This window comes from Zalophus californianus, chromosome 4, assembly GCF_009762305.2.
Source record: "Zalophus californianus isolate mZalCal1 chromosome 4, mZalCal1.pri.v2, whole genome shotgun sequence".
Lineage (NCBI taxonomy): Eukaryota > Metazoa > Chordata > Mammalia > Carnivora > Otariidae > Zalophus > Zalophus californianus.
Window position 1 is genome coordinate 35208852 of NC_045598.1, and position 10556 is coordinate 35219407.

Consider the following 10556-nt stretch of genomic DNA (forward strand, 5'->3'; position numbering starts at 1 on the left):
CTGGAGGCAGGTGACTCGGGAAGCTCCTTCTGCCCTCTGCATTTGGCCCTCTGACCCTACCTGCAGAATCAGCTCTGGGAGGAATGCCCTCTTCCGAAACTCCCACAGGCACTGAGTCACCTGCAGCTTTTGGGCTTCCCAACTCTCTCCTAGCTCCACAGCCTTGTCCTCCCAGCTGGCCTGACTGGCAGGCAGGAAGGTAATGGCCCCCTGTGTTGTTGGAGTTGCCCTGGTTACTGGGCAGGCACTCCTGTTTGGTTCCTCCTTCCAGTCCTGGCTCTGGCTTAACCTGGAAGTGTTACTGTGAGTAGGTGTTGAGTGTGGGGTACCTGAGTCATCAGGGAAAAGGGAATAACAAGGGTCTAGAACCCAGGGCATACTACCACCGCAAGGACTACGGAGGGGGGCAGATGTGGAGAGGGGCTCCCGGGGCTCTTGAGCTGCTGTCCATTTCTCCCCTTGTGAAGGCTGGCTCTTCAGTTGTGAGTAAGTTTGCAGAACCCCAGGGATGTGGGGAGACCTTGAGCCTGCAGGGGGTGGCTGCTGAGGGATCAGGATCTGGGCCCACAGGAAGGAGGATGTCATGGCTCTGTCGTCTCCCCCATCAGCCTCAACAAGGACAAGTATTTCCGCTCCCTGTGCAGAGCTGGGGTGGGGCTTGGATGACTTCCTCAGCTTGGGGCTGTGTGCAGGGGGAGGGAAGGCCATCCTCCCCGCTGGTGGGAGCCGACCTGACGCAACAGTGGTGCAACAGTGGTGACTGGACTTGGCAGTGAACCAGAGCCCAGCCTCCTGACCCCTGCTGACCCAAGTGCCCTGGGGCTTCTCCCTAGCTTGGACACACCTCTTGAGTGCCGAGAGTGCCACCCCCCTAACCGGGGTTGCATTTTAGGGATGCCAGAGGCCATGACGCCTCTGTCAGAGCTGACACCACCTCACCTGACCTCCCTCTGGAAGGGACAGGACTGCCCCCTCTCAGACAAGCCAGTCTGGGCCCTGAAAACTCCATGGGGGTGAGGAATTTCCCTGTTGAGGGGGGTTCCCCAGGCCTGGCAACCTGATGTGCATGGGGGGGCCAGGGTAGGAGAGGCAGGGAGTTTGAACTCTGAACCCAAGACAGGCAGGGGCCTGGGGGCTAAGACCCTCCACTCAGCTTCCGGCCCCCCTGAGGGCTAAAGTTTTCTCTGGGCCTGTGGGAGATGGGCGGGGCCTCTCCAGCCAGGCTCCGGTTTCCGTGGAAACCCACAGGCTTCCCACCCACTGCCGCCTGGGCAGGCTCCCAGCTGGGGCCTCATCCGCCCCGTCAGCCTCTCCTCCCCAGTCCAGTCGGCTCCACCCTCAGCCTCTCTCGGTCCCCTTCCTGAGTCCCAACCCCTAGCCCAGCCTCTTGGCCTCTGATGCCTTCTTAAGGAACCTGGGCCTCTCCTGCCCCATCCCTAAACTTTAGCTTTCCAGCAAACAGTCTTCCCAAGCTCCTGCCCCTCCCTCTCAGGCCTTTCCTAGTCTCTACACCAGCTGCTAAGCCTGGCCAGGCCTCCTGCTCCTTCCCACCTACCGCCTCCCACAGACCAAGAGACACCAGGCCTCCTATTCTACCTGCTTCTTTCCCCCGCCCCGCCCCCATGGAGCCCCCGGGGACTGGTTGTGCACGGGGGAGGCTGCACCCTTTTCCCACGGCACTCCGAAGCCTTCTCAACAATCCCCAATACAGGTGAGGGGGCGGGCCCTGTCTGTGGGTTTTCCTAACTGGCTTTGCTGGGGCCCCATGGACCCTGAGGAAGCCTTGGGTACACAAGAGGTGGGGAAGACCACCCCTCCTCCCTGTGAACTCAGTCTGGGGAAGTCAAGTGGTGAGAATGACTACAGGTCACTCATCGTCCATGATGTCCTGAGAGCCAGAGGTGGGAGGGGTGGTGGCAGTGGGAGCTGGAGCCCAGAGCAGCTGTGTGACTTCAGGCAAAGGCCTTCCTTTTTGGCTCTTGAGCTCCTGGCAGAGAAGAGCCCTTTGTCCCCCTGGATCCTGAGGGAAGGAATATAACTCGAGTCCCTCCCTGGGAGGCAGAGGAGCAGATGACCCTGTTCTGGGAACTGGGGAGTCACAAGAGGAACAAAGCTCAAGGGATTGAGTGAGCCAGAGTCTCAGACAGGAAGTAGTTCAAGGGTGCTGCCTAGGGCTCACTGCCCAGGATGCTAGTGGTGTCCTGAAAGCAGGGATAGAATATGGGGGCAGGGCTGGTCAGAACTAGAAATGTAGCTTTCAGTCCCCACTGCCTGAAAGCTGGACTCCTCCTCAAGGGTTGGTGACTCCCATAACCCTACTGCTTTGGGGATTAGCAGTCTGGTGTGAGTAGGGGGAACCCCTGGCCTTGGACCTGGGACTAGAAGGCTCCAGAAGCTCAAGCTTCATTTTCCTGCCTCCTACCATCTATGCTGTTGGGAGGCCCAGAGGCTGGGGCCGGAAGTGATTGTGAAGATGGAAAATGTGGTCTGGTCTCATGATGATGTATCGCTGCCACATCTGTCTGCAGCCAATGCACTCTGCACCCCCGCTCCCCCACACCGTCCCGCCTAGAGGAGCCTGAGAAAAGGCTGAGTTTGCAGTCTATGGAGGAGGAGCCAAGAAGAGCTTCCCTTACCTCAACTCAGGCTGGGGAGGAGAGGGGTAGGTAGGATCAATTTTGCATCAGCCTTGGTGCCCCCTCAGCGATCAGGCATTGCCACCTGCCTCTAAGACCTGAGGGTTTGGGGATTACTATCCCATTTCATGGATGAGAAACCTGAGATTCAAAGGTATAAAGTCACTTGCCTGAGGCACCGTAGGGTGGGGCTGGGACTAGAATCCAGGAAAGTGTATCCCAGACCTTTGGCTGGAAGGACTAAGACCTGTCCCTTTTTATGACAGATTAGGAAATGAAGGCTCAGAGGTGGACAAAGGCAAAGCCTAAGGGTTGTACCCAAGACTCCATCCTCTTCTTCCCTGGTTCTCTCTCCCCTTTCCCACAGTGATGTTTGCTTTGTGGTCGGTCAAGAACGGCAGGAGGTGTTTTGCCCACCGGTGCTTGTTGGCCTGTAGATGCAACTTCTTCCAACGACTTCTGGGCCCAAAGCTGGGCCCTGGGATGCCTAGCCCCGTGTGCTAAGCACAGTGCCAGTGGAGGCCTTCCTGGCAGTGCTGGAGTTTCTGTACCACCAACAGTGTCAGGCTGCACCGCCGCTCTGTGAGCCCTCTAGGCAGAGGTCTGGGTGGCGGTCGGGGGGGGGGGGGGTGCTGGGGGAGGGGCAGGAGAAACTCTCTTCCACTCCCCCGACCACCCACTCTGCAGGTGCTGGAGGTGCTGACAGCGGCTGTGGAGTATGGGCTGGAGGAACTGCGAGAGGTGGGTTTGTATGGCAGGGCCCTGTCTCATTTCTCTTCCCTCTTATGGGCTCCGTTCACACTGTGCCTCACACACACTCTGTCCTGGAGAGGCACATGTACCAACACAGAAGTATGGACAGCCCTCTGTGTACATGGGCATTTATGTGGGCCTGTGTGCAAAAGGATATGTGTATGCTGTGTGTGTGCTGTGGGGGCATATGGGGTGTTTATGGCTGTTGCCGTAGATGCCAGGATAAGTCAGCCTTGATGCTTGTTCTTCAAAGAGAGATAGACACATGAAAACCCTTAACCAGGGGTATAAGAAGGGTGATAGATGAAGGTATATGGTGCCGAGACTCTACAGAGGGTCTCTCTGGTCTTGCCATCAGGGAGAAAAAAGGGAAGACTTCTTGGAGGAGGAAACATTCATGTTAGAACAGGTAGGAGTTTGCTCAGAGGGGGCGTGGAAAGGTGGCGTTCTAGTCACTGAGGCACAAAAGGAGCTAGTGAGCCATTTGGTATGGCTGGACCAAAGGTGTGAGAGGAGGAGGGAGACAGATGAGATTGGAGAGGGTACCAGGGGCTAGATCATGCAGGACCTTTGAGAATTTGGACTTTTTTTAACTCAGAGGACACGGAGATTCATTGGAGGTTTTAGGTAAGGGAGTGAGGATTTGGAGCTAAGGGGAGAAGTGATTGGGAGAGATGAGAAAGGCTCCCCAGTCCAGGAGGGATGAGTAGCAGTGGAAGCCTAAGAGGGAGGTGCCTGACTTTGAGAGAAGTGGAGCTGGCACGACCCAGCACCTTTCTGGTCGTGAGGGTGAAAGGGACAGGTCATGGACGAAATTCAAGTTTCTGGTTAAAATGAAAGGATCTTTGAGTCAGGAGGGGTCCAAGTGGAAGAAGATGAGCATCCTCAGAGAAAAGGAGAGTGGATTTTCACATGGCTTTCATCTAGTCTGATTATCCAGGAATGTGCTAGAAGGTAGACTGCTGGACCCAGGGTAGACTGCTAGTCTCTAGTCCCTTTGGGCTTGCCACGTCTCAACCCCTGGTGATTTCTTGCCTCCCCTGGTCTGGGAGGTCACGATGGGCTTGTGGCTGCTTAGTTGTCTGGGTGGCTCACTGCTTCTGGGGTGGGGCTAGGGTCTTGGAGCAGAGACACCTTGGCACAACCCACTTTCATTTCTGTTCCCAGCTGTGCCTGGAGTTTGTGGTGAAGGTGCTGGATGTGGAGCTGGTTTGTGAGGCTTTGCAGGTGGGTGTTGCTGGACAGGCTTGTAGGTGGGCGTCAGTGTGGAGGGCTGGACTACATGGCCTTCCAGCTTCCAACCTGACACCCTTCATTCTGTTCCCAGGTTGCCGTAACCTTTGGCCTGGGGCCTCTGCAGGATTGTTGTATAGCCTTCATAGAGGCCCACAGCCAGGTATCGCTCCCCATCTTCAGACTCCCAAACCCTCACACCTCATTCTGCTCCTCCCTGACCTATTCGTGGACCCACAGGAGGCGCTCCGGACCCGCGGCTTCTTGGAGCTGTCTGCGCCCGCGTTGCTGCCCCTGCTGCGCAGCGACAAGCTCTGTGTGGACGAGGTTGAGCTCGTCCTGGCTGCCCGGAGCTGGGCGCGCGTGGGCGCGGTGAGCGGGGGCTACGGGGACCCCGCGGTGGGGGTGCGGAAGGAGGCTTGGGCGCAGGAACCTGGCAAGGGGGTCGCGGGGCAGGTACCCAGCCCGTCCGGGCTTAGGGCTGGCGTTCGCAGGCCGTGCTGGAGCGGCCTGTGGCGGAGGTGGCGGCCCCGGTGGTGCGGGAGCTGAGACTGGCCTTACTGGCCCCGGCGGAGCTGAGCGCCCTGGAAGAGCAGAACCAGCGGGAGCCACTCATCCCGGTGCGGACGCGGGGAACCAAACTCAGATCCACTCAGCAGCCGGGGGAGGAGGGGGTCGAGGGGGTAGGGAGAAACGCGGGGGTGAGGGGTTGCGGCCCAGGGTCTGAGGGGCGAGGCGGGCTACTGCTGCACTCCGCCGTGACCAGCCTTCCCCTGCAGGTGGAGCAGATCGTAGAGGCGTGGAAGTGCCACGCTCTGCGGAGAGGGGATGCAGCCCGGGGCGCCCCGTGCCGCCGCCGAAGGGGAACCCTGCCCCGGGAGCATCACTGCTTTCTGGACCTGCCCTTTAAGTGACTAAAGGCCGCAATTTGCGAGGAATTCTGGCCTGTCCCAAACTACAGCTCCCAACATGCCTGGCGCTCAGAGGGGGCTTCCGTCCCCAGCATGCCCTACGAGCCGGGCGCTGGAAGAACCGCCGTCAGCTCTGTGCCCCGCCCTGTGGGTGGGATTGGGTGGGAGGGGAAGGAGAGGGGGGGGAGTGGGCGTGGCTTGGTGGGGCGGGGCCCCAAAGCGATTTCCTTTGCACTCTTATCTTAACTCCTGGGCCTCTGGCCACCGGGCCCTGCCGCGTTTACTTTTATAACCCCCGCGATGTTTTCAGCTCAGCTCCCTCTTTATTCCAGACCTACGTCTTGGAGATCTCTCTCCAAATGCTGGACAGACACTTCAGACTCAGTTCAAAATTGAGCTGCCTTCTCATCTTTCCCAACTTCTGCCCCCATCGTTTCTCATCTACTTGGGTGTCTTTTTTTAAAATTAATTAATTAATTTATTTGACAGAGACACAGGGAGAGAGGGAACACAGGCAGGGGGAGAGGGAGAAGCAGGGCTCCGGCCGAGCAGGGAGCCGGATGCCAGGCTCAATCCCAGGACCCTGAGATCACGACCTCAGCCAAAGGCAGAGGCCTAACGACTGAGCCACCCAGGCGCCCCTAGTGGGTGGCTTAAGCCCGAAACCTGCATCTCAGCCTTGCCTTATTCCTCTTTCTCACATCTCCTTCCCGTGGCTTCCACCTTCTGAGAGACTGAAGGGTAGCAGAATGTGCCAACCCAAAAGATGCCTCTTTAAGGATTATTTTAAACTATTTTGAGAAACAGTGGAAGCTCTGGAAACAGAGTAGAAGTTACCCTTTTGGAAGGGAAATTTATATTTAAAAAGGAAATCTCCATTTGTAATGGTGTCTCATTCTCTGTACCAGGAAAAGAAGGATGATGAACTCACAGGAGGATTTTAGTGGAGAAGGCACCCCATTGAAATCTGTTTAACAAACCTTAATCTTGTTTACTCTGCTTTTCTTGGTGGTTTTCCCATAAGTGGCCTCCCTACACTTTTCTTTCCTCTTTAGCTTAAGATGGTTTTTCAGCAGGTGTTTTAGGCCGCCTCAGGGAGTTACTCCTTTTTCCCTGGGTATCTTCCATGTACACATAAGGTATGTTAATAAACTTGTTTTTCTCTTGTTAATCTGTCTCTTACTACAAGAGTCTCAGCCAAGAGCTCAGAGAGTAGAGGGAAAGTTATTTTTCTTCCCCTATGAGATCTTTCCATTTGGTTCAGTTCTCTTAGCTTTAGTTCACCCAGTCCTATCTGTGCTCAGAATGAATTTAACAAGCTCTTTTTTAAAAAGATTTTTATTATTTGTTTATTTGAGCGAGAGAGACAGATAGTGACAGAGATATTGAGAGAGAGCACAAGCGGGGAGGAGAGGGAGAAGCAGGCCCCAGCTGAGCAGGGAGCCCGACGTGGGGCTCGATCCCAGGACCCTGGGACCATGACCTGAGCCAAAGGCAGATGTTTAACTCCAGTGCACTGCCTCTGCGCCTGCCATGCCCCCTTCCTGCCATTTCCCACACAGCAGCCAGACTTAAGATGTCAGCCCTACTCCCCTTATGAAGCCACTCAACATCCCCATTGTTCTCAGGACAAAATACACTCTAGTTCACTCTCAGGACACTCAGAATTACTAGTGGTAACTCCTCTCAACTACTACCTTTGCATTAAATCGCTGGTTCTGAAAGCAGTATCCTCTGGCTGTGCATTCACTCTCTTATTTATTGAAGACTCCCCATGCCACCTCTTTCATTCATTAGACGTTTTGTCTTCCTGAGGATCTGAATCTCCCTGAAAGATCCCTGGGCCTAGAGTGGCGACTTTTTCATTTCTTGTTCCCCAGTCCCTGTCACATAATCAGTGCTCTGTAAATGTTCAGTGATGACTTTATTTCCTTATTTAAATACTATTTTATTCCATAAAGAGTTTAAAAGCTGTAAAACAAGACACTATCAATCTAAAATGAGGGACAGTCGATTAGAAGAAAATAAGGTTAAAACTTCTGTCTCCGGGATTTTATACAAAAATATGTTGCACATGAATTAAAGGCAGTTATTTGGCATTATCTCTCAAGACTGAAAATGTGGTTACTCATAGTACCACTTCATGACAGCACTGGATAAGGAGAATCAAAAACAAACTAGATGTCCTGGTTTAATCTAGAAGACTGATTATGGTATATTCTTACCATGATGTAGAAAGATATCTGTGACCTTTGGAAAAAAGCTCAGTGCAGACCAAGTAGAGCACGATTCCTTTTGCCAAAAGAAAAGTTAGTGTAGGGGAGGAAGAAGTTTTCCTTTCCCCTCTTAGGGTCCCTTGTTGGGTCTGAAAATTACACTGATAAAGACAGATTAACAGGAGAAAAGCATACAAATTTATTTAAGATGTTTCATTACATAATCTCTACATCCAACGCGGGACTCATACTCACAACCCCAAGATCAGGGGCGCCTGGGTGGCTCAGTCTGTTAAGTGTCTGCCTTTGGCTCAGGTCATGATCCCAGGGTCCTGGGATCTAGCCCTGCATCAGGCTCCCTGCTCCGCGGGAAGCCTGCTTCTCCCTCTCCCAATCCCCCTCCTTGTGTTCCCTCTCTCGCTGTGTCTCTCTTTGTCAAATAAATAAATAAAATCTTGAATAAAATAAAATGAAACAACCCCAAGATCAATCAAGAGTCACATACTCCTCGGACTGAGCTAGCCAGGTGCCCCAATATAAGTTTTAGTAATATGGGAGTCTTCATAAGGAAATGAAGACCAGAAGAAATGGTTAAACCTGAGTATTTTTATGCTAGGTTTGATGAAGAGTGGATAGTCGTGAAGGAATATGATGGTTTAAAGAATATGAGGTAGGGGCATCTGGGTGGCTCAGCCGGTTAAGCGGCTGACCTTAGGCTCAGGTCAAGATCCCGGATGGGCTCCTGTTCAGGGGAAGCCTGCTTCTTGTTCTCCCTCGGCCTCGCCCTCTGCCCCTCCCCCACTTGCGCGTGCACTCTCAAATAAATCTTTTTCAAAAGTAACATTAAAAAAAAAAACCCAGTTTCTCTGTGTGTGTTGTGTGGAAGTTTGGGACAAAGTGGTAGGGGACGGGATGCAGTCTAAGGAGAACAGTTAGGGAGGGGTTTTCGCATGAATCCGTGAAGAGCTCTTCTAGGACCAGGGCGGAGTAGGTAAAATGTAGCAGCATGAAGTGTATGCTTTGAACATGGTTATCAATGGGACCTGCTGATGGCTGTAAATTTATGGACCGTCACCAGTTACGAGATGGTATTTACTTAAAGCCAGAGAATTAAATAAGCTTGGTCGAGAAGATAGATGCAGATTGGTGGGAGGAGCTAGGTCCAAAATCTGAGGACACATTTGGTGGCTAGCCCTAGCCACCTATCTCTCATAATGCTGCTGTATGGCACCTATCACTGAGATTGTATATTACCCAGATTATAGTACCCACTTTTTTTCAGTGCTTGGTTCTACCGGTAAATTAAGCCCCTTCCTTACAGTAAGGAATCTGCTATCTTCAGCATAAAAAACCAGTGTGAAAGAAGTCATACCAAACTGCTGCGGAGACAGCTAGGGAGTTTGATGCGAGGTAGGGAACTACTGTGCTTACCCCTTCCGGCTGTAACTCAAACCAAAAATATTGGGAGGAATGTGAATGACTATTACTTTCTCTTTCTGGTCCTTCTTCTCCCAAAGAATGAGTTAGGATAACCTACGGGTGAATACAAAAAATAAATTCGCCAAAAAAAAAAAAGTAAGAAAAATAACCTGCACGAAAGCAAAAAACATGCACAAAAACGTATTCTCTCCACGGAATATCTTCGCATGGATCCAATCGAAAACACTACACTAACCAAACTACAATGTGCGCCTTTTATGCTTAGTATTCAAAGACAAACTCCACATTAGATCAGCAGCACAATTTTTACCACAATCAGAACTCCCAATATATCTTTCAGATCTATTTTTTTAAGCACAAAAGAGTGAGCCTCGTTAAGAAAGAGGCCTCAAAAAATTGAGTAAAAACTCACAACTGTTCCTCTCCACGGAAATCTTTAGTAAAAGGCGAAAGATTTATACGATCTGAAGAGAAACCAGAGTATACGTTTGGTCCCCCCGTTTGGAACCTCCCAGAACAATACAACACTTAGCACACTTATGGTTGTTCAGTGTCTGCACGGTTCGTCCTCCCTGCCTGAAATTTGTACGGATCATATATTTCTAACAGGCAATATGCCCTAAAACAGTTCACAAATCTCCGTGGGGTTGGAACTCCAGCATCGTGAAACTGTCCCTTCGTGGTGCACCATGGGTATGCAAATCACAGGCGGCTCCAGGCTGGTGGGAGACACCAGCTGTCGCGGCGGGAGGCGCCAGGGGGACCCCTGGGGGCAGCTCTCCCTCTTTGCTCTGCGGTCTGCACGGGAACCCGCGCCCGGTTTGTCTAGAGAGGTAAGGGTGCTTCCCGCTGGTGCCGGCCGGTGTCGAGCCCTATACCGGGGTGGACTGTTAGTCCCAATTGTTGAGGTGCCATCTTATCATTGCACACCCGCAGGGACACACCCACCCCCTCCCGTGCTGGGGCAGAAGCAGAAACGGTAGAGCAAAGACACTCAGGGGCCATGGGACCTCCGGGGAGGCACATCACTACCCCTCTTGCAAGAGATGGCATCCAGGGGCGCCTGGGTGGCTCGGTCGTTAAGCGTCTGCCCTTCGGCTCAGGTCATGATCCCAGAGTCCTGGGAGCGAGCCCCGCGTCCGGCTCCGTACTGCGCGGAGAGCCTGCCGCCCTGCCTGCCGCTTTGCTTGTGCAAAGATGCTTGTGCAAAGAGACCTGTGCTCTCTCTGTCAAATAAATAAATAAAATCTTTTTAAAAAAAAGAGAAATGGCATCCAATTTATTTTTATTTTTTAAAGATTTTATTTATTTATTTGATAGAGAGAGACACAGCGAGAGAGGGAACACAAGCAGGGGGAGTGGGAGAG

General features: G+C 52.8%; 1 protein-coding gene and 1 non-coding gene across 2 annotated transcripts; one reads left to right on the top strand and one right to left on the bottom strand.

Moving 5' to 3' along the window:
* The first annotated feature begins 328 nt into the window (after nt 1-328).
* BTBD19 (BTB domain containing 19) lies at nt 329-5673 on the top strand. The gene is given in 12 exon segments (XM_027603557.2): nt 329-486; nt 1493-1711; nt 3004-3043; nt 3045-3129; nt 3132-3187; nt 3189-3218; nt 3324-3377; nt 4557-4616; nt 4717-4785; nt 4863-4994; nt 5117-5242; nt 5402-5673. Coding segments are annotated over 11 exon segments (876 nt in total). The 5' UTR covers nt 329-486; nt 1493-1622; the 3' UTR covers nt 5537-5673.
* A 3883-nt stretch (nt 5674-9556) lies between these two features.
* Nucleotides 9557-9673, bottom strand: LOC113917112. The gene has a single exon (XR_003518128.2). It is a non-coding gene; the product is annotated as a U5 spliceosomal RNA (small nuclear RNA).
* Between the last annotated feature and the right edge of the window lie 883 nt (nt 9674-10556).